This window comes from Archocentrus centrarchus, chromosome 20 (genome assembly GCF_007364275.1).
Source record: "Archocentrus centrarchus isolate MPI-CPG fArcCen1 chromosome 20, fArcCen1, whole genome shotgun sequence".
NCBI classification, from domain to species: domain Eukaryota; kingdom Metazoa; phylum Chordata; class Actinopteri; order Cichliformes; family Cichlidae; genus Archocentrus; species Archocentrus centrarchus.
The window spans coordinates 19,295,376-19,322,611 of NC_044365.1; the positions used below are offsets into that span (position 1 = coordinate 19,295,376).

Genomic DNA, 27,236 nt, shown 5'->3' on the forward strand with positions numbered 1-27,236 from the left:
GTAATTTCCATGTGAATTTATGTTATTACCCACCTTCAGTACCTTCAGTGCCTACCAGGGGCCCCAGGCCACACTTTGGAAATCACTGAACTAACCTATCAACCATTCAATTTCCCTGACGGAATCTTCCTAAGGAATTATAATAAAGTTTTATCTAATCTAATCTAATCCAAGCATGAAAAAGCCAGTGTTGCGTCTACACATAACAGACAACTTAGCAAAGGACTCATTTTACATTGGTTCTGTTACTAGATGTCAGTCGTCAAAATGCATAATTTATGAAAAATGCCAAAGATAATATAGTTTGACAGGCATAAGAAAAATAAAACCTATATGTATATCAAACAACACAAGCACTTGCAGGGGAATAAATACGCAACAAATATACAAAATATACCAATAATTGCACAAATGCCAGTTATTGCACAGAGGATATACTGAATGTAATATACTGAATGTACTAATATAGCACGATGAGGTAGTCAGAAGAGGAAGTGAATCAGGGAAGCTATTGTGTATTATTTGTAGTGTTCAAGAGTCTTATGGCCCAGGGGTGAAAACTTCCTCATCCTGTTCACCCTGCCTTTGTGGGACCTGAGTCTCTTCCCTGATGGCAGCAGCTTGAACAGGTGTTGACCAGGGTGAGAGGGATCTGCCAAGATTTTCTTTGCTCTCCTAATGCAGCGAGAGCTGGCAATGCTCTCCAGGCGGGGCAACCGATGATTTTTTTTCAGCAGTCCTGATGACTCTCTGCGGAGCCCTCCTGTCTGCAGCAGAACAGGCAGCGAACCAGATAGGCACACAATACATCAGCACTGGCTCTATGGTGGCCCGGTAGAAGGACACCTGCAGCTTTTCCTCCAGGTGGTTCCTCCGCAGGACACACAGGAAGTGGAGTCTCTGTTGTTTTGTTTTTTTTTCTTTCCCAGTGCTGGTGTGTTGGCAGCTCAGGTGAGCTCCTCAGAAATGTGGGTCCGCAGGAATTTGAAGGACGTTACTGTTTCTACATGTACTTGTGGCACCCAGGACATATAGAATGTTGTGAAAGTACACCCTCCTGTAATTTTTCATTTTATTGAGGCTGAAGTTATGTTCACTTTTCTGTTTTAATGTTCTTATGGGTTGTGACACCGAAAAAATAGTAATTATTCCACCTGCCAAATTGGGGTGCAGTACACATGCCACGCCACCAGATGGCAACCATAGCGCTAAGAGGTCAAGTGAGCTCAGTTGTATAGTTAGTAGATGAAGAGCGCTAACGCTGTACTGTGCTGTGTTGTATTAAACAGGTGGGTGAAGTGCACAAAACACATAAGTTGGATCAGTAGACTTCTATCTACTTGCAGGACTGTGTTTTTATGAGTGCAAGTTGTTTTGTATGTAGTTTGAATTGAATGGAACATGTTAAGTCATGCTTGCTAAAATGCTAACCGATGTCAGTTACTTACGCTGTTACTGCGTAGTAGTAAGCACACTTTCAACCCCCGTCTGCTATTATTTGTTACTGTTTAGACCTGTTTCCTTATATTTTAATGGTACTAAAGTTGATGACTGTAATAGACACAAGTTCAGTTGTATAGTTAGTAGATGAAGAGCGCTAACGCTGTACTGTGCTGTGTTGTATTAAACAGAATAAAACAGCCTTGAGCACGCCATTCAGCGCCCCCTTGTGACGTGTGTAACAAATCTGGCGAGCCAGACAGGCTAGAAAAAAATATAGCCCTCAGAGACAACCTACGAACCTAGAAGTGATTTAAAAGACAAAAAACAAAGAAAGTCAATATGGAGCAGCTACAGGATGACATCATGGCAGCACTGTGGATTCTGAAGACACCAGGACGCCTCAAGGTGTGCTCTCGTCTTAAGTGCAGGGAACCATCAGGTGAGGGCTTTAAAGGACACACCCGCAGAAGCCTGATCAGGATTATAGAAAGCACAATAGATGAAGCCCAAGGGCACGAAGAGCCTGAGGTGTTCCAGCAGTTCATCAGTGATCTTCAGTTGTTCATACAGTCACCAGAAGTACAGGACACAACTGAACCAGTATCACAAAATGCAGAGCTCACTGAAATGGAGAGACTGAGACATGAATACAAACAACTTCAGAGGTCACAAGAAGAAGAACGGCATGCGCTGGAGGAGAAGATAGGAACATTAGAGACTCAGCTGAGTAACACAACTCTGGCCAGTGAGAGGGAACTCAACCCTCCCGCAACCCTCAGGGTGCCAGAAGTGACTTTAAGGAAAGATTTCAAAATATGGGGCCAAATAGGGGAAGCAGGCCAAAGAGACAAACTCTCTTTTACTAGTCTGACCAACCAGATTGAGTCTGGCCTGAAGAAAGGTTATTCTGAGGATGAAATCATTGAGGCAGTAGTTAAAGCCGTCAGCCCCGGCCTCCATCTCAGAGACCTACTAGAAGTAAAGCGAGACCTCAGTCTGTCTACATTAAGAGTTATATTAAGAGGACATTACAAAGTAGACTCATCATCGGACCTACTCCATAGACTCATGAACATTTCACAAGACCCCAAAGAGTCTGCCCAAGCCTTTCTGTTCAGAGCAATAGAACTGAGAGAGAAACTGCTCTGTAAATCTGGTGAAGAAGATGAGGGAGAGCAATTCAGCACCAACCTGATTCAACGTAAGTTCTTGCGGTCACTGGAGACTGGATTGTTAAGTGAAGCTGTCAAGTTTCAGCTAAAACCATTACTGAGCAACCCAAAAGTTACAGATGAAGTCTTAATTGAAAAAGTTAATGAGGCCTCCAGTCTTGAGTTGGAGCGACAGAGCAAGCTTAAGAGATACACGCCAGTCAAATCACCCAGAGTAAGTGAAATACACACAGAGGTACAGTCTGACTACTTGCCCACAAACAATGAGGATGGCGCACATGTGGAAAGACGCACCAAAGAGAATGACCAGAGCAACAAAAAGAAACGAACACAAAATGAAGGACCGGATGCAGAGACTGTTAAGCTAATTGAAGGCATCAGGGCAGACGTCCAGGAGATTAAAAAGTTATACACAGAGTCAGCAGGGCCAAGCCGAAAGCCACCACCGGTGAGAGGGCCCAGAGGATGTCGGGTGTGCAGAGAGACGGGGACTGGTGAGACATGTCGCCACTGTTTCCGCTGTGGCCAAGAGGGTCATCTGTCTCGTGGCTGCAGACAAGGAAGAAACCTGCAGGGAAACGGGATGGGGTTGCTGAGCAGGGACCTTCAGTAGCCCAACCTCTCCCCAGGTCCCACACAGACATTGCATCTCAGCAGGCAAATCCTGCAGGCTCACCAAAGACCCCAGGTAAGCTCAACAGCGCAGCTGTCCCACCACAGCTTAGTAGTTATATCCCCACACAACGTCAAACCAAGCTCATAAACCTCATTGGGAGAAGGTGTGTTGTTCAATGCCACCTTGACAAGGTACCAGTGGAAGCCTTATGGGACACCGGAGCTCAAGTGAGTCTTTTAAACAATGACTGGAGAAAGAAACACCTTCCTCACAGCAAAATCAGACCACTGACTGAGCTCTTATCTGAGCCACTAGTTGCATTAGCTGCAAATGGAAGTGAGATACCATATGAGGGATGGATAGAGACAGAGTTTTCTCTGGATGGTGACAATCACTCAGCAAAGACGCTACTGGTGCCCATGTTAGTCTCTAGTGACTCCAGTGTGGCAGAACAGCCTATAATTGGCTTCAATGTAATAGAGGAAATAGTGGCCAAGTGGGAAAAAAATCATTTCAAAACAAAGAGTATATGGAAAATCAGTCAAATATTCTCAGTGTCAGTCAAAACAGCCAAGTCCGTGCTGAAGTTATTGCAGACACCAGACGAAAACCACAGTGTAGGGAATGTCCTTACAGGGAAGAAGGTGATAAACCTGGCTGCAACACAGATAAGCACTATATTTGTTCGTGCACATGTAGGGCCCCAGTATGCAGGCCAAAGCCTTTTGTTTGTTCCTGATGCAGCATCACCATTGCCAGAGGGCCTGGTTGTACAAGAGGGACTGGTCACTGTCAGGCAGGGAAGGACAGCATACATTCCAATCTCCATTGCTAATACAAATAAGCAAGAACTCACCTTGTCTCCTCGTACCACCCTGGGTCACCTGGAAGAAATAAAGGCAGTGTATCCAGTTACAGTTGAAAACCCAGGGAAGACATCAGAAGGACTTAACGCTGACACAGGGGTCCCTATTCAGGTGAATGAGGTCTCCAGCAATCCCCAGCCTAACCACAAGCCGCCTCAGTGGGATCCCCCTGTCAGCCTAGACCATCTCAGTTGTGACCAGCAGAAAATAGTGAGACAGCTGCTGCGAGAGGAGTGCCATGCTTTTGCTTATAATGACAAAGACGTGGGATGCATTCCCTCTCTAAATATGCATATTACGCTACACGACAAAACACCAGTGAAAAAGACCTATGTTTCAGTGCCAAAGCCTTTGCATCAGGAGGTAAAGGACTATCTGGAAGACCTGTTAAGCCGAGGATGGATTTCCGAATCAAGGTCGTCATATTCTTCACCAATTGTCTGTGTCCGGAAAAAGTCAGGTGAACTGAGGCTGTGCTGCGACTACAGAGAACTTAACAGAAAATCAGTACCAGACAGGCATCCAATCCCAAGGATCCAAGATATGTTGGATTCCCTACATGGCAGCTCCTGGTTCTCTGTCCTCGACCAAGGCAAAGCCTATCACCAGGGCTTCCTCGACCCAGAAAGCCGCCCCCTCACAGCATTCATTACTCCTTGGGGCTTGTACCAGTGGAACCGCATACCATTTGGCTTGAGTTCAGCCCCAGCGGAGTTTCAAAGGAGTATGGAGGACTGCCTAAAGCGTCTTAGGGACATCAACTGTCAGCCCTATTTAGATGACAACTTGGTACACTCCCCATCATTTGAAACCCATGTGCAGCACATCCGAGAAGTGCTACAGAGATACCAAAAACATGGTGTCAAGCTCACCCCACACAAATGTGATGTCTTTAAGCGTCAAGTTAGATTCCTGGGACGCATGGTGTCAGAACAGGGTTATACTATGGATCCAACTGAAATAGCCCCAGTCCAGGCACTGAAAGAGAAACCACCAACCACTGTAGGGGAGCTGAGCCGAGTCCTAGGTTTTCTCTCATATTACAGATCATACATCCCTGACTTTTCAAAGATAGCCAAGCCACTGTACCAACTCTTGACTCTACCCACAGACAAAACAGCACCACCTGTGACTAAAACAAGAGGAAAACGGGTGAATACAAAACAAAAGGGGCGACCACCACCAAACACGCTCATTATGTGGACAGACAGCCATCAAAAAGCTTTAAATAAGCTTACAGACAGTTTGACAGAGCCACCTATTCTAGGGTACCCTGATTTTACACAACCCTTTATACTCCACTGTGATGCTTCACAAGAAGGCCTAGGGGCAGTATTGTACCAGCACCAGGCAGGCAAAATGAGGGTGATTGCATATGGATCACGCACACTGACACCTCCAGAAAAAAACTACCACATGCATTCTGGAAAACTGGAATTCCTAGGCATGAAATGGGCAATATGTGAGCGCTTCCGAGACTATCTTTATTATGCCCCACATTTTGTTGTGTACACAGACAACAACCCCTTGACTTACGTCCTCACAACAGCAAAATTAAATGCCACTGGACATCGCTGGGTTGGTGAACTGGCTGACTTTAACTTCACAATCAGATACAGGCCAGGCAAGAAGAATGCTGATGCTGATGGCCTGTCCAGGTTACCGCTTGACATCAGCCAATACATGACACAGTGCACAGTTGAGGTGAAACAAGATGTGATAAAGGCCGCTGCAGACAGTGTTTTGTTACAGAAAGGTCCTGAGAGCTACATTCTCAGTCAGAATGGCATTCATTTAGTGCAGGACAATATGTCATCCCCAGCTGGTAAGACTCTGTCTCCAGAGGAAATCAGGGCGAGTCAAGAACGTGATGCTGTGATTGGGCCTGCACTACATTACAAAGTTAGTGAGTATCTGCCCAAAGGCCAAGCATTTAAAAAAGAGCCACCCAATGTGAAAATTCTGCTGAGACAGTGGAACAGACTTTACGTGAACGATGATGGGGTCCTCTATAGGCGAGTGAACGGCAAAGACCAGTTCCTCCTTCCTAAAGAACACCATGATATGGTATTTAGGGAACTTCATAAAGAAATGGGACACTTGGGCACAGAAAGAACACTGGGATTAATAAGGGACAGATTTTATTGGCCCAGAATGCAACATGACGTTGAACACTTTGTGATGCATGCCTGTGAATGCCTTAAGAGAAAACGTCCCAACAGAGCCCATAAAGCCCCACTGACCTCTATCACTACCACTTACCCTTTTGAGTTGGTATCCATAGACTTTCTTCACCTAGAGACATGCAAACATGGATACGAATACATCCTGGTAGTGATGGATCATTTTACCCGCTTTGCAAAAGCATATGCCACAACAAACAAGTCAGCAAAAACGGTGGTGGATAAAGTGTTTGGTGACTTTGCCCTGAACTTTGGCTTCCCACAGAGAATCCATCATGACATGGGACGTGAATTTGAAAACCAGTTGTTTTCCCAGCTCCAGAAGGTCTGCGGGCTACGTGGCTCCCACACGACACCATACCACCCACAGGGGAACGGACAAGTGGAGCGCTTTAACAGAACCCTCCTCTCCATGCTCAGGACTCTCACCAACAATGAAAAGGCAGACTGGAAACAATCACTTGCAAAGGTAGTGCATGCCTACAATTGCACTCGGAGCAAAGCCACGGGGTTCTCACCATATTATTTGTTGTTTGGCCGCACCCCCAGACTCCCAATTGACATAATGTTTAACTTACCAAGTGAGAACCACCATGTAAGTTATGACGAGTATGTGCAAAAATGGCAGTCTCAAATGAAAGAAGCCTATGCCATAGCAGCAGCAGCGGCACAGAAGGAGTCGTCAAGGGGCAAGTACTACTATGACCGAAAGGTACACGGGGTCCAGCTGTATCCAGGCAACAGAGTGTTGCTACGCAATTTCAAGGAGAGAGGAGGACCTGGAAAACTCCGTTCATACTGGGAGGATGCGGTGTATGTAGTTGTCAGCCAGAAGAGTCCAGACATCCCAGTTTATGAAATTAAGCCAGAACAGGGAGGGAAGAGCCGCACAGTCCACAGGAACCTGCTTCTTCCCTGTGATAGCTTGCCTCTAGAAAGAATAAATAAACCATCAAACAAGCAGAAGAGAAAGACAGCAACAAGAAGAAACAACAGTCATTACAAGAGGATACAGAAACAGACAGTGAGGAAGAAGGTGCCCTATTGTGGGAGTCTCCGTTTCTCCATATCTGTGAGGATAGCAGACCTCATCACACTCCAGAGATTGAGACCCATGAGCCACAGCTGGAGGAATCTCAAGCAGTAGTCAATCAACCTGTAGAGCAGAATATGGTGGAATATGGACAGCACGAACAAGACCAGGAGCAGTGCGGTGAGCATCCTTCTGATGGAGAACAGCTCCACCAGAGAGACAGAGACTCAGACACAGAGGAGCAGCATACACTCCGATCCCACTCATACCCACAGAGAGAGCGCCGGCGGCCTCGGGTCTTCACCTATGACCAGCTAGGACAGCCAACCACCAGAGAGGCAGGTATAGCCTGTGCCAAGGTGAGTGTCCCACTTGCATGCTCCCAGAGACTATGGAGACCGTGGACAACCAACACCACACAGACAGTCTGCTAAAGGCTGAAAGACTGCATAATTTGAGTCAACAAGTTAAAAAAAAAAAAACTGAGATAAACAAGACTGTTATGCAGAACGGACATGCTGAAAAGATCTAGAGTAGAATAATACAGATAAAAGTGTCTAATTGAAAGAAATATTTGGTTGTGGTAACAGACAACGTGACAATGTGAGCCGATGGTATGTCTGGTTACAGCGGTTTAAGAATGCACTGTGAGGTGAACTTGTTTATTTAGCTTGGGAAATATTGTGGTTATTCCACACACGAGGAATGAGCAGTGAAAAACAGATGACAACTAAATAGGGTGTAACACTACTCACAGAGGGTGGGAAACCGCTATAGCTACTCAAGGGATACTGTTTTGGGTATTAGTAGTGAAAAAAAATTGATTAGTCATTTTTTTTTCTTTATTAAGCAGGGGAGGGTGTGGCACCCAGGACATATAGAATGTTGTGAAAGTACACCCTCCTGTAATTTTTCATTTTATTGAGGCTGAAGTTATGTTCACTTTTCTGTTTTAATGTTCTTATGGGTTGTGACACCGAAAAAATAGTAATTATTCCACCTGCCAAATTGGGGTGCAGTACACATGCCACGCCACCAGATGGCAACCATAGCGCTAAGAGGTCAAGTGAGCTCAGTTGTATAGTTAGTAGATGAAGAGCGCTAACGCTGTACTGTGCTGTGTTGTATTAAACAGGTGGGTGAAGTGCACAAAACACATAAGTTGGATCAGTATACTTCTGTCTACTTGCAGGACTGTGTTTTTATGAGTGCAAGTTGTTTTGTACGTAGTTTGAATTGAATGGAACATGTTAAGTCATGCTTGCTAAAATGCTAACCGACGTCAGTTACTTACGCTGTTACTGCGTAGTAGTAAGCACACTTTCAACCCCCGTCTGCTATTATTTGTTACTGTTTAGACCTGTTTCCTTATATTTTAATGGTACTAAAGTTGATGACTGTAATAGACACAAGTTCAGTTGTATAGTTAGTAGATGAAGAGCGCTAACGCTGTACTGTGCTGTGTTGTATTAAACAGAATAAAACAGCCTTGAGCACGCCATTCAGCGCCCCCTTGTGACGTGTGTAACATACTCGATTGATGTAAAGTGGAGCATGGTCCCGTCTCTACTTCCTGAAGTCAGTGACCATCTCGTTGATCAGACAGACCACCGTGGTGTCATTGGCAAACTTGATGATGGTGTTCGAGGGGTGGATGGGAGCACAGTTGTACATGTAGAGGGGGCTCTGCACACGGCCGTCGGGGAGCCGGTGCTGAGTGTCAGGGTGGAGAAGCAGAGCTGACCCACCTTGACAACTTGTGGTTGGTCGGTCAAGAAGAATAAAACACACAGTGGAACACAATCAGTCAAGGATTGGCATCCCCAGAGGCCAGACCTCAACATCATTGAAGCAGCATGGGATCATTTTGATAGAAAACAGAAAAAAAAAGGCAGCCAACATCCAAGGAAGCCCGGAGAACTCTTCCTGAAGACTACTTAAATAAGTTATGAGAGTTCAGGCTGGGTTGAAGAATAAAGGTGCTGATGCCAAACAGCAACATTCAAGATAGATGGAAATGTAAAAACTCATGTTTTTGCATTATGTACTATATTTCCATGTATGTTTGCGCATTTCAATAAATAGCTGCGCCCGCTTCTCATTTTCCTAGCAAAATATAAAGACACGAGGAATGACTCAAGACTGCACAATAAATTGTGAGGAATTTGGTGTCATAAAAACAAGATGTGTCTTATTGGATTAAGCACTTGAAGCCTATATGGCACATTTTCAAGATGACTAAACATCATTGCAGTACCATTTGGCTACTTAGTGATGAGATGAACAGTATCTAATATCACAAAAATTTCACTTTGTCACATTGAACTATCTTCATGTACTCCTAAGGAATTGTCAGAAACCGTTATTTACATACAGAGGTATTGATGCATTTTTGTATTATATGAATGAGGTTTTACAGATACATGTATTAGTGTCTGATACCACAATGCCCCACTCTGAATGTTATCAGTCCATTAAATGCATGTTATCAACAGTTATCAGACCCATAGTTAAGGGCCAGGAGGGGCCGTCTCCACCTCCTGCATTCGAATCAGCTACAATGGCATATTCCACCACAATATGGAGATCTTATTTTTGATTGTTTGACATTTGTTGTTTGACTGTTCAGTGCCTTTTCTTTGTTTTTGTTTTGGCTTCCCAGGATTATCTGCAACAGTTAAATTCACCTGGTGGATTACATGTTACCTTTAATGGTTGGCTGGCTTTGACTTTTCTGTTTGTTGCAAAGATTAAAAATGCATTGTGGATTGGAGAAGGAACGAAGCAAACCAAAAATGGGAACAAAATGTTGCAAACTAAACATTACTGTCATCATGCTGGGCATCATCAGTTTTGCTGTTCCAGTTGGAGGATTTTCCCTGAAGACTTGCAGAATCAGCTATAATACTGCCATATGTAGTGGGAGTAAACTCAGTGCTGTTCCTGGAGATATTCCTTCAACCGTGACGGGCCTTGATTTATCTAAAAACAAAATTTCAACAATTCACGCATCAGACTTCAGAGATCTGCTAAATTTGATACAATTAGACCTGAATATCAACAGCATATCACAGATAGATAGCGGTACTTTTTCCAGTCTGATTTCCCTTCAGACTTTAAATCTAAATAGTAACAAACTTGTTACTCTAGGAGAGAATGTCTTTGATGGCTTGAGTCATCTTATTGAACTAAGAAGGAGTTGGAATCGCATCAAACAAGTGGCATCCACATCTTTTAAGTCCATGACAAGTTTAAAGCTTCTGGACATTTCTCATAATACACTGCACCACATTACACAGGTTCAAATGATATTGCAGCATCTGCCACATCTACGTGTGCTGGTAATTAGTAACAATGCTTTAACCACTTTTAATTCATTTGAACTGACAAACACATCAGTAGAACTTCAGTCCCTTGATTTGTCTCAAAACCCCCTCACAGTCTTTAGGATCACTGCCGATGTTTTTCCAAGTCTCACCTGGTTTAAAATTTCCGGCTCATCCAAAAAGGAACAAATGAAATGGGATGTGCAAAACAAGACTTTTCTGAGTCGTGTGTCTACACTTGATATTAGCGGGCTTCATTTGGCTCACAGGGACATGGAAACATTGCTAGAGTCAGTGAACTCATCGCTCACTATTCTGAGGATGAATGCAATGATTCATAACCTGAGCACACTGATCAACATTTCCTGCACCATCCCAACAATGACGACTCTCCAACTTCGAAGCAACAGGCTTAATTTTGTCAGTGCACATTTGTTTAAATTGTGCATTAATGTAACTGAGTTGGATTTGACAGACAATCAAATAAAAAACATCCATGATGATGCTTTCAGATCCCTTCAAAATTTAAGCATTTTGAGCCTGAGTAACAACAGGCTTCCACTGGTTCCAGCTGCGACGAGGAATATACCGACTCTTTCAGAGCTGGATCTCAGCACCAATAACATCGGCACACTGGATTGTCAGGATTTCACCAATCAGACAAAGCTCAAAAAGCTTTATCTTTATCAGAATTCAATCTCAGCTCTGCAAGCTTGTCTTTTCAAGGATTTAAAACGATTGCAAACTCTAAAACTACAGATAAACCAAATAACCAAGTTAAACTGTGCTTTCAAAGAATATTTGCCAAACCTTAGACACCTGTATTTAAATGGGAACAAACTCACTGCCATTAAAAAGGAGGAATTTAAAGGCTTGCACTCCCTCCAGAATTTGTCATTACACCAAAATCAAATAGATACACTTGATCCTCAGAGTTTCATTGGACTGACAAATCTTACCAACATTCAGCTACAAAAGAATTCTATTTCACAAGATGAACTGAACAAAGGTGCTTTCCATACTCTGATTAGTTTAAAGACATTGGATTTGAGTGAAAATCACATCACTTACAAGAAAAGTAAACCTTTGTCTGATCCACCATTTTCTAATCTGTCCCATCTGGAGGAACTGCTTATTACTTCACAGCACCGCAGGCTGCATTATTATCTGCCAGCCAACTTCTTGCAAGGTTTGACAAATCTTTTGAGTTTCAAAGCCAAAAATATCCGAGTTCGTTCTTTGGGCAAAGACACCTTTGTTTACACGCCACAGCTGCAAGTTCTTGAACTTTCTTCAAATGAACTTAAAGAACTCTCTCCAGATCTGTTTTTCCCAATTCCAAACCTTAGAAGCCTTTACATATCCAGGACAAGTCTTTACTATCTAGACTTCCTTAAAGATGCCAACCTGACAAAGCTGGAGTTCCTGCAGGCGAGACAGAATTTATATTCAGTTATCCACAAAGAAGACATAACACCCCTAACAGCTCTGATTTATCTGGATCTTCAGGGCAATGGGTTCACATGTAACTGTGATAACAGCTGGTTCCTCCAGTGGGCAAAAAACAACAACAAAACTCAAGTTTTTGATGCCTATAACTTTATGTGCAACGATCCAAAAGAACTCAAAGGTACAATGCTGTTGGACTTTGACACCCACTTCTGCTCAGCTGAGCCTGGCTTCCTTTGCTTTGTCTTCACCACATGTGCAATCCTCTGTTTCATGGTGGTGTCCCTCACCTACCATTTCATGAGGTTGCAGCTGGTCTATGCCTATTACCTGTTTGTGGCTTGGCTCTTTGACAAAAAGCACAAAAACAAGAAAAGTCCTCATCAGTATGACGCTTTCATCTCCTATAACACCCACGATGAGCCTTGGGTCATTGAAGAGCTGTTACCCAAACTGGAAGGGGAACAGGGCTGGAGACTGTGCCTACACCATCGAGACTTTGAACCAGGTAAGACTGCAAGCTTAAATTCAAAGGCTCTACCAGTTTTGCTTTGCATGGCCCTATGCCAAACCTCTTGGTTCATCAGTTTCAGCAATTACAAATATAACCTTTAATTAAAAGTTTAATTAAAATTCAATGTTTTTACAGCAGGTGACACTGTCACCCCACAGCAAGTAGGTTGTGCATTTGAACGTGCTGGCTGGCTGCGTTTTCACTCTGAGCCTACATGGGGTCTACAGCTTCCTCATGCAGCTCAAATATATGAATATTTGGTTACCTCATGATTAGAATTAGGCTGTAAGTGTAGATGTGAGCATGATTTCCCACAACCTTTTGACCTGAGGAGGCCCCTAGCACACACTGAATTGGATAAATGGTTTAGAACAGACTTATGTGTACCTTCATATGTACTCCAGAGGGTGTCACCACAGTACTTCAGTGAACTGCTGAGTATACAGGCGTTGTGGTTTGTATTTATTTTTTTTTTCTTTTTGTCTTTCTCAGGGAAACCTATCATAGATAACATCACAGATGCAATTTATGGAAGCAGGAAGACCATTTGTGTGATCAGTCAAAAATACCTTGAGAGTGAGTGGTGTTCCAGAGAGATCCAGGCAGCCAGGTAAATATCTCTCGGCTGGCTTGGGAACACCTTGGCGTCCCCCTGGGTGATCTGGCATAGGTGGCTGGGGAGAGGGAGGCCTGGGCTTATGTATTTGGGGTGCCCCCACAACCTGGCCCCAGATAAGTGGAAGAAGATGGATGGATGAATGGATGGATGGATGGATGGATGGATGGATGGATGGATGGATGGATGGATGGATGGATGGATGGATGGATGAATGGATGGATGGCACTTTATTATACAAAGCATTAACCATCCAAAACAGCAGACAGTGCACAAAAGAGATGATACTGAGACCTGCTATGATCTATGAGACGGTGGTGCTGACAAAAAGACAGTAGGCCATGCTGGAAGTGGCAAGAGTTGAAGAGGCTAAGCTTTTTCATTGAGGAGTGACCAGAATGAAATGAATATGTCAATAAGAAAGCTCAGGTTTAGTGGTTTGGAGACGCAGAGGAGGGATAATGGATATACTGGACAAAGGCTGTTGAATATGGAGCTGTCAGACAAGAGGAAAAGAGGAAGAGCTCAGAGGAGGTTTATGTATATAGTGAGGGAGGACATGCAGAGGGTTGTTGTGAAGGAAGAGGATGGTAGGGATAGGGTGAGAGAGACAGATGAACCCTTGTGACAACCCCTAAAGGTAGCAGCTGAAAGAAAAAGAATTACATTTAAAGTGTCATTATGAATTCTGCATATCTTGACATTAATCAAACACAAACATGCAATTTTTAGCCATCACAAAGGGATTTTTACTATTTTTGCACATAACTAAAGCACTGTTGATCAAAGATAAGCTTTGTAATACAATGTTCCAATGCAAAGCATTAAGGCACACTCTATAATAGTTGTTGGGCTTTTGTTTTTTCTGAAGTCATGACTGGAGGTCAGTCCATGACTGTGTTCCACCGTGTGTTTTTCCATGTCGTCCAATCCCATCAAGAATATAAGTCGTTTTTTTCCCACATGTGGCTTTGTGTGGCATGTGAGTCACGTTTGTGTGTAATGTTGTTGTAGCTCAGGGGGATGAGCAAATCACCAATTAATTGGAAGGTTTGTGGCTCAATCCCAGGCTGTTCTAGTCAGCACAACAAGTATCTGTGGGTAAAATACTGAAGTGCTTGTATGAATGAGGAATGTTGTATAAAGCACTTTGAGTGCTCAAATAGAGTAAAAAAGTGCTATATAAGAACGAGTCTACTTGTTTTTATTTTTTTCTGCCCCGCGGACTTTACAGGAATCCGAGAAAATCCATATTTACCTATTTTTTTCAGGGTTTTCCAGAGAAAAACATTTTATTCACACAACTTTTTGTGTATGACTGCTGGAGGTCGCTGACACCAGTCTTAAGAAAATGGGTTTATTTTAAACTACTTTGATAAAACAGTTGCAACTGAGAGGGCAGAAGAGCAAGAAGTGGTCAGTCTGCAAAGCTGACCTCAGCCGTGCCTTAATCCACACCTCATCAAGTGTAGTCAATCAGTAATTAGCAAAGGCAGCACCTGAATTTTTCTCACTGCCACTACAAACAGTAGGGGGTAAAGAGGGCTGCAACAACCATGTTACACTGGCATGCTCAAAATTTCATCAAAAATATTTTTTCTGTTTTTAATTCTCCTAATTAATCTTATATTTTACTCTCTTGAACCATGTTCATGGATTGCCTTCATTACTTTACTTTCTTACAAAAAGCTCTTAAGCTTCCCTTTCCTCCATCCTTAGTTTCCGTCTTTTCGACGAGAAGAAGGACGTGCTCATCCTGGTATTCCTGAAGGAGATTCCCAGCTATCTGCTGTCTCCTTACCACCGCATGAGGAAGATGCTGAAGAAGAAAACCTACCTGAGCTGGCCGCGAGCCGGAGAACACACTGAGCTGTTCTGGGAGAAACTCCGGCAGGCGCTGGAGACCAAAGATCTGGAAGAGGAGTCGTTACTTCTCGCTGTGTCAAATACGGCGTGAAGGAAAACTTTGTTTCCTCAGCAGTGGACTAACCTAAATTTTTCACATTTATGCAACTTTTTCTCAGCGTGTCAAAGAAGCATTTATGACCCAGAAATATATGCATGTTAGCTAAGATTATAGGCTTTGATTTTATTCAAATTTTTCTGTCAGTTATTCTGTAGGAATAAGTTATAATGTTCAGATGTCTCAAAATATTTTTCAAATATTACACACTTACAAACTTAATCAGAAGCAGGGAAGCAAGAAAGGATGAAAAAAGGATTTTTGTTGATCAAAGTATTGCAAAGTCACTGTGTTAATCCGTTAAAATACTGTACATCATAATTCACTCAAACATACCTCAAGTCTTTTTGTATTGCTGAAACAAAGAAATTGTGTTTTACAAGCAGTAACAGACAAAAGTTATCGGCTAAATTATCTTTTTTAAACACGTTTTTTAATATTTTTCCCAGTTTTGGGTTTGTTTAATCTCTTATTACTCTCCCTGCATTTCTGATTTCTCATTCAAAGCACCCCAGAATATTTTTATTCTAACTACATCAAACTAAATCTTTTCTTTTTTTGTGACTGTATATTTGGAGTATCATAAATCTTGATGTTAAACCTTGGAAACCCAAAGGCCTCAGTCATTGCAAGCAGCCTTGTGATCTCTTGACTATGAAAAATAAAGGATAATAATAAAATAACTCTTTTTGAGTAATTGTGTAAGTAGGCTACTTAAGGTGGGATATAAAGGTGAAGATTTTTTTTTTAAGAGATCTAACCTCATTTGCTGATCATTACCAGACAATTAATATGTGAGTATGCCAAATGTTCCTGTATGAAGCATCTTGATGTTTTAATTTTATTTATTATTATTTGAGAGTTATTGGCAGTGGGATTAATTCTTATTTTTCCGCTGTATAATTAGGACAAAAATAAGATTGCACAGTGTGTGACTGGATGTGAAGTTCATACAGACAGACACATGTATTATCAACTAACTCATTTAATATTCTTTGACAAATATCAGTTACAATAAATATGTCTCATATTCTGAGAATACAGCATTTCATATCTTATCCCCTCGAGAAAGGAGCTGATAAACAGCAACACAAATTTAAAAAAAAATTTGCATTACTTTCAAATTAATTTTATTTTTTTTTGAAGCACTAGCTTACAGCCCACACATGTATTAAGAATACTACACTTCCTGTTTATAAAACAGAACAAATATAAGGAAAGGTCACACAATAAATGATATTTATATGTAGCATCAGAAGTACTATAATGAAGCTCCTATATTTTGGCTTCTTGGGTGCAGATGAGGAAACTTAAACAGAGATCAAGCAGATGCCTTGTCGGAATTTTCCTTCTTCACGATCTGAGAGCTCTTCCTCCTCTTTTCACTGCACACACACAAAAAAAAAGGGAATCAGTTTTGCTCACTGAGCAGCTGAGAGTGAATTTAATGTGCAGAAAAAACAATACACCACAGGGGTGTGTTCATACTTACTCCACACACTTCATTATTTTCTGGGTCCACAGCTTTGAGGGGTCGGCGCACACAAACCTGCCTGCAATGTGGAAGCTGGTGGGAAAGAGGAAGCGTTCAGTTACACTCAAGGTGCGGTTTCTCTCTGTGGGGTTTCATTCCACTGTGTCAGTCTGATTATTATTCATTATTATTGCATTACTTCCAAGCAGGTAACTTGTAATGATTGATTTTTGTCACAGATTAACGGCTCTTTTCACATGAATCACAAGCTTAAGTCAGTCTGAAATACTGGAAATGCCAAGCCACACACAGCCATTATTTTTTTCACCACAACATAAATAAATCAGTATACACACAATATTATGTTACACACAATTTGTAACAAGACATTAGGCTGAAATGTTGGTGCCAGCTTTTGTTTTAGGGTTTATTTTTGTATTTTAAGTACTTTTTTTTTTTTTTTTTGACAGAACAATAAATCTGGTTTCATTACAGAGTAATAGAATTTAAACTTTTTGGACCTTTTACAGACCAATTAAATTAACTGCAAAAATGCTTCCTACTTCTTATTTGATGCCATCATGATAGGTGTCAGACACTCACGCTGCAGTGCCAAAAAAACTGTTAAACTTACACAATGGCGTTGATGTCACAGGAATTATTGATGTTCTGGACGGTGTAGCCCAGAATCCGTCTGCAAGGCGGCTGACGCTTGGAGTACCTCAGGCAGCAGCTCGCTGTAAACACACAAAGAATCCATTATAAACCATGCTTTCGTCTTTATACTGCCCATATTAGTATATGAAGCCACGTAATTAAGTGCATCAGAATTTTAACGGGAATGACTCACCTGACTGTGCGCTGCTAATAAAGGTGGTGAGGATGACAAGAGAGCACAGAACTGCCACGAGACACGTTTTGCTGCTGGCCATAGTTGCTGAGCTGACTCTGAGCCTTCACTCTGCCCGTCTATGTATGAAGATGACGAGGTGTAAAGCTCCTGAAGGCGTTCAGTGAGAGTGTGACAGGCACCACGGTGATCAAGCCTTTAAGTAGGCTGTCTCTCGGAATTTCCCCTGCCGTGCAGGATTGTGCAATCCTGAGGCATTGTTAAAACAGTGGGAAAGGAAATGGAGCAAATTCCACCTGCTTGCTGACAGCTTCCAAACTCGTGGTTGAAGGAAAGACAATGAAAAATTAAATAAATAAACCTTGCAAGTTAAATATTGGCAGCCTGAACTATGAACTTGGCGCTGGACTTGCAATTCCAAGTAAAAACCTCACAGTCTGAAGTTCAATAAGTACACATTCAAGGCAGGCTTCACAAAGTGATCTTTTACAATTAGTTTAATTAATAGAGACATAGCCAATTTTAACAGTGAAAAAAAAAAAAAAAAACTTAATGATAAACGAGGACTGGCTTAATGAAAGGAAAAATAACTTCTGTGCATTCATCTCCCATTAAAACCTGAACTTCATTGTGCTGACCTTTAGTGAACACCCCCAAATCGGGAAAGTACCTGTTTGCAGAGGTACTGAATCAAATGACCTGTCAAAAAAGAACTGGAATTCTTTTTTTGAAATCAAAGGCGTTGCCCCCTAGTGGCCATCAGTAATAATGTATATATAAGGTATTTCATCACTGGCTTCACTTTACAGACACTGTCCTCTCTCTCTCTCTCTCTCTCTCTCTCTTTCTCTCTGGGTCCTCTAATAAAGCCTATGAATAAAACTAAACATGTAGCATTTTCAAACCTACTACACAAACACGTGCTAACTAATCACTGAGTGGCAGCGACACTTGACAAACCGCAACACACACTGGAAGCACAGACAATTGGCCTTCAAAGTACAAGTTGTGCTGCTGAAATCAAAATGTTTCAACAGGTTTAACTCTTACTTTGATGGTGAACAGTCTCCGTTTCCAGTATGCGTCATAATTGCTTAGCAAGTAGCTGATGACTGTAAACAGACAAATCAGCATCCTCCATACAATCTACGGGGTGACCACAGCAACCTGCTAGCGACCAAAGCAATTACAAGGAATTACAGTTGTTCCGGGAATGCAAATTTTTCATTAGTGCTAGGTGGTTCCCATGGGGTCACTGTCCAGATTTAGGCCTGCATGATTTGCAATTAGCAGTCAACTTCACTGCATCTGTCACTAATCTCCAGCAACCGCTTGTCGAGGAATACTCATTTTCCCACACAATCACACAAATCTCCAGGCCTGGTACCTTAGATGGAGGGGAAAAATCCAGCCTCCTTACATTGTCTTCGTTGGTGCAGTTTCCCTAGTGGATAGTTGGGTCTCACTTTAAGAGCAACTCAATCCCCATAAACCTCAGATTCGGCTGTTTGGTTTCTCCACTTAGTATATTTTGTTTGATTGCTGCGAGCCAAAAGCAGCACATTTTTATTCAGAGTTAATTACACTTGCCAAAACTGACATTAGCTTATAGTTCCTCATCTCTACCCTCGTGTCTACAAAACATATAGCTAAAGCCAAAATCCCACACTTCAGGTCTCAAAATAGTAGTCCCCAATATATGGGTGACATCACAGTGGACATGTCCATCTTTTGTAGTCAGTTTATGTTGGAAAATAAAACAGAGATTATAAATTTGTGGTCAGAAACAAGAGTGCTAATGCTGCTCTTTGTTCATTTAACAATGCAGATGATACTTTAAGTAGGCTATAGTTTTTCTTTTTATTAACAAGACTGTGCTGTAAATGATCAACTATGAGAACAAATTGCTAAACTTAACTTTGACTTAAGTCTGCATTTAAATTGCTTGAATTGTATGAATTCATACAACTCAAGCCCTAACAGCTGTAGCTCTCTTTTGTTTCTTCATTCCTGCTGACGGCTGAGTGAGTCTCTCTCTCTCTCTCTCTTAAATATGTGTTAGAGCTTTGGTATGTGTATCCTCATTCTATGAGGTGCATGTCTACTGTACACAAAATAAACAGAGGATAGGACTGTCAAAATCCCCAGCATGCCCACCACCACCACCACCACCACACCATGTGTGAAGCATCATTGTAGGAAAAATGGGTTTGATCAAGGAAGCTTATCTTATTTGCACATATTTGAGATTCTGTTATCTCAGGGCATATCAGAAAGAAAGCAGTGATCCTTTTGTAAAAAAAAAAAAGTCCCTCTGATCAGTGCAGTAACTGGGTAAACACTGAGTACACTGAGCTCAGAAGCCTCTAAATAAATTCAGTTGAAACTTACAAAGCAAAAAAAAATTGTTTTGCTTTGTTTTTGTTTGTTTTGGAGTTTGTTTGTTTTTGCTGTTTGACTCATTTTAAATGTAAATTTTGAAATATTTTCTTCTCTACAAACTTTCCATTTGATTAAGAAAACAAAGAAAATACCTTCCATTCACATTTTTTTGTTGTTGTTATCAATAACAAAAAGGTGTGGCTTATCATTTCGAACTTCTAGTGTTACTGCACTTGGTAATGCAACTGCACAACAGCTCTTAAATGACTTAGACTGACGTTAGTTTGAACTGGTAGATAATCTGCAGACTTTATGATGGCCTTATGAAGTCCCTTTCATCATGCCATCCTTGAGACATCCTGATCGTTTTTACACTGATTAACAATGGTTATAGTTTCTGTTATGAGCCATGAAAAAGATAATGTGCAGTGACAAGATAAGATGTAACTAAACTGAAATCTTTTCACACATAAATTCTTTAGCTGACTGTTTCAGGCTTATACAGCATTGTGCCAACTACTGAGACTGGTGACAGTATGGGATTAGCACTAGTAACAACTTGTCCACCTTCAGAACAAACATTTCAACTCTTAGACCAAGTTTGTTTGTTTTTCCTTCTGACACTAATTACACACACCAGAAACTGGGGCCAGTGTTATATTCTGCAAAATAACCTTCCCAAACTGAGATAACTTTAATGTTTCCAAATGTTAATTTGATACAAATTTAACACTAATGCTAGGCTAAAACAAACTACGTCATGGTTGCATTGCTTCTGCGGCATTGCCATTAACATTTTATTTTTTTGGTCAGCACCACTGTCTCCTACATCATAGCAGATCTCACTGCCATCTTGTAAATACTCCCTCTCAATCTTGCTGCTATCCTGTCACAAATCACCCCTGAAGCTCATCTCCACCCACTCCACCCTGTATGCACCTACTGCACACCTCACCACTGTCTCACTGTCCACATACATGTTCTGCACCACCCTCACAGACTTCTCTGCTACTCCTGACTTCCTCATGCTCTACCACGGTTCCTGCCTGAGCACCCTATCGTATGCTTCCTCTAGCTCCACAAAGACACAGTGGAGCTCCTTCTGACCTTCTCTATCCTTCTCTATCAACACTCTCAAAGTAAACATCACATTTGTAGCTCTCTATCATGACATGAAGCCACACTGCTGCTTGCTGATCATCGCCTCTTCTTAACTTAGCTTCATGTTTTACTTTGTAGAGGAAATTGTGGAAATGTCTAAAACTCATATTAACCACAGACCTTTTCAGGCATCAAACCTATAAACCATTCAAAAAAGGCGCGGACTTTGAAATTAAATGCTAAATTATTTCCAGGTCTCATTTCTGCAGTACTCTATGGAGTCTTATTTGTATTGCTAATTTCATTTTAAGCAGAGTCATAAAGCACTGACAGAAGAACTGCAACTTGAACTTTGAAACCTCACTTGAGCAGTTTGAATATAACGCATCTTATTTCAGTTTGAATTCTTGACATGTTTGGACACGTTGACACTTCCTTGTCTGGGTTTAACTGTCACGTAAATGAAACGCTTAAAGATTTTCCATTAGATCTCCTTCTAGAGATTCATTTACAGCTGCTATACGTAATGCATAAAAAAAATCCAGATAACATTGTGACGTACTGTTGAGCTATCGCCCCTTTATATTCTATTTTTAGCATTGCATGAGCTAAAAATAGCAAATACCTGAGACAGTAGTAGAGTGGTATACCTATGCATGTGATCTCATGTTTACAAAGACAAGGTGAACCATTTCCTTGTTGGTGACGCAGCTGCATGGGGAAAAACACAGAAGACAGAAGTGCAGGCCATAAATGAACCCTGTGGATCAGAGTTTGCACATATTTGCAGGTCATTTAGAGATTTATGTGTGCTTTTATGTGTTGGGAATTCAATAGGTTTATTTTTTTAAATATTTTTTTCATTTCCTAAAAAGATCACACTTACCAGAGTGAAACTATTCATTCAACAGTGGTTGCAAAGTTTTCTTTTGTTGCTGTATATTGCCCCTTGTAAAAATGTTTTCAGGCAATAACATTTGCACAAGTAAGTACAGGAAGTAAGTAACCCATAAAAGGTACAGGCTCATCATGTTAAAGTTGCCTTGCCGTGCCATGTAATTAAAACTAAGCTGAATTGATTTGAAAGGCCACACACACAGAATATAATAATATAGCTAGAAAAATGCTGACTGTTCTTTTGCTGCATTTACAATGATTACTACAATGATTCGTTAATCTGAACATATCCCAGAAGCCACAAGATTTACAGTACCAGTCAAAAGTTTAGACACACTCACCTATTCATATCAATGTCTGTACCCCTGTACCCATTCCTGCTCCCAGCCCCAGCAGTTGCATCTAGTTCCCTCTCTGCACTCAGTGTCTCGTCAACCTTCAGCTCCAGAGCCACCTCGCCAGCCTTCAGCTTCACCTGCAGTTTCAGCAGCTGCTTCAGCAGCTGAGTCGCCTCAACTGTTATCTGCATCTTCAGAGTCATTTGAGTCCTTTTGTCACCTGCATCATATGGTCTGCCGTCATCAATCATCATCATCATCTGGTCCTCTGCCTGAATCACCTGCATCATCTCCAGCCTCCACAGCACCAGAGTCTTTGTCCCGGCCACCAGTGCCAGAGTTTTCCGAGCCGCCTGCACAGGTGCCCTAGTCGTCTGAGGAGACAGCTGCATGCCCTGCAGAGTATCCTGAGTCCTTCAAGTGTCCTGAGTGTGAGCTGCTGCAGCCACAGTCATCAAGGGAGATGGCTGGGCACCCTGCATGGCAGCCTGAGAAATCTGAGCCTCCAGAGGGTCCCGTTCAGTCCGAGCTGCCAGTGGGTCCTGCTCAGTCAGAGAGTCAGAGTCTTGGAGTTTGAGGTCACCTATGTCAAAGGTGTCCTGTTACCAGAGTGTCTTCATCTTCACCATTGGCCACGCAGCCTTCCCCCAGAACTGCTTAGTTTCTACTGTAATTCTTAGGCAGACCCCCTCCATTATAGTCCCCAGCCCCTGGGTCTGGTTCCACAGCCTCAGCCACCCCCTGAACTGTGTTGCCACCCTTATGGTTTTCCTGTCAGACCCCCTGAACTGTTATGGCCTTTTTGCTAGAGACGGGGTTTTTTTCCAGCTGTATGCTACTATTTTTTGTTCTGGCCCAGTGTGGTTTGTTCTGTTCTGTTCTGGTTCCATGACCTGGGAGATTTTCTGGACTGCTTCATTTTCTTGGCTCTGTCACTCCTTTGTTTTGGTTTTTTGTCTCCTTGTGTTACATCAAGTCTGCATTTGTGTCTTGGTTGGTCACTTCCTGTTTTATTTTGACAGTCCCTTGTCCTGTGCGCTTTGTGTTCAGTTTTGCTTCCCTTGTGTTATTAGTCTTATTTCATTCACCTGTTCTTCCCTGCTGTCTTCACCCTCTCTAATTACCTGTATGTGTATTTAAACCATAAGTTTTCTTCTGTTCATTGTTGCATTGTCATCTGTGTTCCCCGTGTGCGCGCCTCATCCTCCTCTTGAGTTTCTCCTTCTGTTCTCCAAGGGTTTCTGTCTTATGGATTATTTACATGCCTTGCATGGGGATTAAGGGTTTGTATTTTGTGTTTTGGAATATTGTGAAAACGGTTCCACCATTAAAGCTGTTTTTGAGTGCAACTCTGTTCTGATGTGTCCTCCATTGGGGTCCAGCCCCGCCTGCCACAGAGCCTCCATTTGACAGTATAAAGTTAAATAGGTTAATGAATGTTCAGAAGTAGTTTGCTCTGTACACGTCTTTAGCATTAACAATTTCTTTGGATAAATATGGCAGTTTTCTTATTGTTAATATGGTTGAAAATGTAGATTAGCGTACTTTTTTATATATATTTGCTTGATAATTTTCTATTTAAACAAATGGATATAGTGGATACAGTCTTCAACTGAGGACAAAAACAGAGCAAACCAGAATTGCTGAGATATACTCCCATCAGGAGGTTTTGCAAATTACTACAATATTTGTCCAGACTCACTTAATATACCGTATATAATGATACTTAATATATACTTTGAAGTGTATTTCAGTTAGCAGCAAGCAGCAGTAAATAACACATTGTTTAAGTCAAGAAAAGGAGGTGTGGAGATGGTGGTGGGTTGCAAAGCAGCTTGCTTAGGCAGCATCAGCTATCACTTGATGTCATGCACATATTGCTTGGCAGTTGTCTGCCATATTGGGCGTACTACAACCACCAGTTGCTAGAGAAAAATGTGTATTCCATGACTGTTTGGCAGTGTTTCCTTGCAGTTCCTGGAGGAACGGCACCCAAAAATCTCTTGTGATTACTTTGGCTCCTAGCAGATTGCCACAGTTGCCTGTAGTTTTTAATGTTTGTCTCTGAATACTCACTACTACCCGAGAAGTAGTAGATTTTGAAATGGTGCGACGCAAGCTGGAAATGGAGAGGATTCACTTTCCCTGTAAATTGTGCCTCAGTGCTGCGGCTAACGTGTTTCAAAAGGCACAACTTTTGTAGCCTTCATTTTTGGTATGCGTCACACTTTTCACAGTTGCACAACAGCTCTGAGTGTAGCCAGACAATGTTTGTACAACTGCAGCAATATGTTAGTGACCAGAGTAATCACAATGAGACTTATGCCAACATTTTTCCCTAGCAACAGGTAGTTGCCTAGGGTGTGTGTGTGTTATGAGTTATAAGTTATTATCAAACAGGATAGTCATGAAAGATTAATAATATAAATCTTTCACAATCCTGCTTAGTCACACGGTCATGCCACGGTTAGTGGCAGAAAAAACAATCATTTTTCTGGTGAAAGAGGAATTTCCCATTGTGTTTCAGAGTTATTGAATCATAGTCAGTTATTCTGTTTGTGCAGAACAGATGTCCATGTGAATGTCCAATATGTCTGTGTTTTACTTTTGTAGTTTTGGATATCAAAATGTCATCAGTTTATCATTTCATCATTAGTGTGTGAATCCCTGAGGTAAAGCATTTTTTGCACGTTTTGCTACCAAGATCTCTCTGCTGAATTGTAACTGTGAAAAGGATACAAAATATACATCAAAGGCAGTCAGCATAGGGATAATAATTCACTCTGCTGGAGTGTTGTAGCTATTAATAAACAAACAAAAAACATGGAATTTTTTATTGGAATATTTTACTGAATGTAAACATATTATGTAAATGTAGAGCACAATGAAAGTGTTTAGGCAAATTGAACAGAGGTTTTATGACACAAAGCTTATCAAGAACAACAGGAAACTACAGACTCTAGTTTACTTCATTAGAGATGAGACACACTGTGCTGGGAAACAGTTTTTGCCCGATTTCCTATTTTTTGCATATCTGTCACACTTATGTGTTTCAGATCATTAAACAAAATTTAATATTAAATCAAGATAACCTGAGTAAACACAAAATTCCAGTTTTCAAATGATTTCATTTAAAGGAAAAACTATACAAACCTACCTTGCCCGATGTGATAAAATAATTGCCCCACCTCCTTAAATCATGAATTAATTGTAATTAACCAAATTTTGACTTAAGTTCAATTTCATTCACTTAAACTGAACTTGTCTGACAAAGTGAAGCAGGCTATAAGATCTCAAACCACAACACATCGTGCCAAACAAGGTCATTGACATCTACCATTCTGGAGAAGCCGTTTCTAAGACTTTGGGACTCCAGTGAACTAAAGTGTGAGTCATTATTCACAAATGGAGAAAACCTGTAACAGTGGTGAACCTTCCAAGGAGGGGCCTACCAAAATTACTCCAAGAACACATCAACAACTCATCTAGGAGGTCATTCTTCAAGTTAAGGTCAGTGTTCATGATTCAACAGTAAGAAAGAAACTGGGCAAAAATGGCAAATGGGAGAGTTCCAAGGTAAAAACCACTGCTGACCAAAAAGAACACAAAGTCTCGTTTCACATTTGCCAAAAATAAAAACCATCTTAATGAGCCCCAAGACTTTTGGAAAATATTCTGTGAAAATAGGTTTAACGTTTTTGGAAGTTCTTTTTTTTTTTAATCTTTCATAATACTAACACAGCATTTCATTGCACTGAAAACAAAAAACAAAACAAAAAAAAAACCAAAATGAACACGTGACTTAGTCAAATTCCAGATTTAAATCAGATTGAGAAGCTTTGGCGTGACATTTAAGTAGGCCGTTCATGCTCGAAAATCTTCCATCGTGGCGGAATTTAAAAAATGCTGCAAAGAAGAGCGGGACAAATTGTTCCACAGCGATGTACAAGGTGGCACAACCACTTATTAGGTTTAAAAAAATAATAATTATGGTTGTAAATGCATGGAGGTTAAAGTTCTTCCTGGGTTTTTCCAGGAAATTTAACCTGCCGAGCTGACACACAAACATAATGATAAACATTTATGCACTGTCAAATACCGTCCTTGTGTGAAAAGTAACTCTAAGATCTCCTTCCAAATCCCCTGAGTATCCTGAACAATACTTCAGTACAACAGCTCAAACTTCACACCCATTCCTGGACTTCAACAAGAGCCACAACTTCTCGTCTGGAGCAAATAAAAGTAATTGTAACTGTATACACATCAAGATTAAACTTCTTTCGGGGGAATTTTCAGTGAAATGTAACCTCCCGAGTTCACACACACAAACAGAATAATCATCATTTATGTGCACTGTTAAATATTGCCCTTATCTAATAAGGTGAGTGCACGACACACAAAAAGGTCGTTCTAAGCCCTCCCTCGGAATCTCTCAAGTATCCGTAATCATCCTGGTTGCATCTCAAACTTCACACGCATTCCCAGACTTCAGTGAGAGCCACAACTTCACGCCTTTTGGTTAAAAATGACGCTTCTTTGTAATATTACGCTGGTTCTTTGTTGCCTGGCTATCATGATGACAAGAAAACATACATGTCAGGGTGCAGGTAAGCTGTTTTTTAAAAACATTCTTTGATTAAAATGATAGGAGTAAAACCTTTCCCCAGCTCGTCAAGCTATGTAAATTCTGTTGTCTTTATTCATCTCGGCAGAACGAGTGGCCGACCTCTCTTGTGCAAGAATCCGCTATCCTACCTTTAGGTACAAAGTATATGCAAGCAGCTGGAAAGAGGATAGGGCTGTTGTTGATCAGATAAGCAAAAACTTGTAAGAGCTTGGAGACATTTTAGTCATTTTTTCAACCAAGCGCATTTGTTTATTTATTTATTTTTTTTAACAGAGATTGTGTTTTAAAGTTGAAAAAACTGATGTGTATCTTCATGAATCTTTTCTGACCTTGACTGGATGAGCAGATTTGTTTAAAGCCAGAATGGATGTACATAAAATGATGTG

The 27,236-nt window shown here is 41.3% G+C and overlaps 2 protein-coding genes across 3 annotated transcripts; one reads left to right on the top strand and one right to left on the bottom strand.

Moving 5' to 3' along the window:
• Positions 1-10,031: 10,031 nt before the first annotated feature.
• LOC115799403 (toll-like receptor 13) lies at positions 10,032-15,960 on the top strand. 2 transcript variants are annotated; one of them, XM_030756549.1, is made up of 3 exons: positions 10,032-12,596; positions 13,095-13,212; positions 14,938-15,960. In XM_030756549.1, exons 1-3 carry the CDS (start codon positions 10,070-10,072, stop codon positions 15,173-15,175), a joined length of 2,883 nt encoding a protein of 960 aa, XP_030612409.1. In that variant the 5' UTR covers positions 10,032-10,069; the 3' UTR covers positions 15,176-15,960. The 2 variants fall into 2 exon arrangements, with proteins under 2 accessions (XP_030612409.1, XP_030612410.1); XM_030756550.1 differs by lacking the exon at positions 13,095-13,212 and having other exon boundaries at positions 14,938-15,109.
• A 334-nt stretch (positions 15,961-16,294) lies between these two features.
• ccl20b (chemokine (C-C motif) ligand 20b) lies at positions 16,295-17,690 on the bottom strand. The gene is made up of 4 exons (XM_030756551.1): positions 17,506-17,690; positions 17,290-17,392; positions 16,674-16,748; positions 16,295-16,566 (listed from the first exon to the last, which is right to left on the bottom strand). The coding sequence occupies exons 1-4, from the start codon at positions 17,585-17,587 to the stop codon at positions 16,503-16,505; spliced, it is 324 nt and encodes a 107-aa protein (XP_030612411.1). The 5' UTR covers positions 17,588-17,690; the 3' UTR covers positions 16,295-16,502.
• Positions 17,691-27,236: the final 9,546 nt, after the last annotated feature.

Excerpts from the sequence above, each read along its gene's own strand:
- LOC115799403 (XM_030756549.1), top strand. The coding sequence starts at position 10,070 with ATGCATTGTGGATTGGAGAAGGAACGAAGCAAACCAAAAATGGGAACA. Across the intron at positions 12,597-13,094 it reads CCATCGAGACTTTGAACCAG|GGAAACCTATCATAGATAAC; the intron begins GTAAGACTGCAA and ends TGTCTTTCTCAG. Across the intron at positions 13,213-14,937 it reads AGAGAGATCCAGGCAGCCAG|TTTCCGTCTTTTCGACGAGA; the intron begins GTAAATATCTCT and ends CTCCATCCTTAG.
- ccl20b (XM_030756551.1), bottom strand. The coding sequence starts at position 17,587 with ATGGCCAGCAGCAAAACGTGTCTCGTGGCAGTTCTGTGCTCTCTTGTC. Across the intron at positions 17,393-17,505 it reads TATTAGCAGCGCACAGTCAG|CGAGCTGCTGCCTGAGGTAC; the intron begins GTGAGTCATTCC and ends GTGTGTTTACAG. Across the intron at positions 16,567-16,673 it reads AAAATAATGAAGTGTGTGGA|TGAAAAGAGGAGGAAGAGCT; the intron begins GTAAGTATGAAC and ends GTGTGTGTGCAG.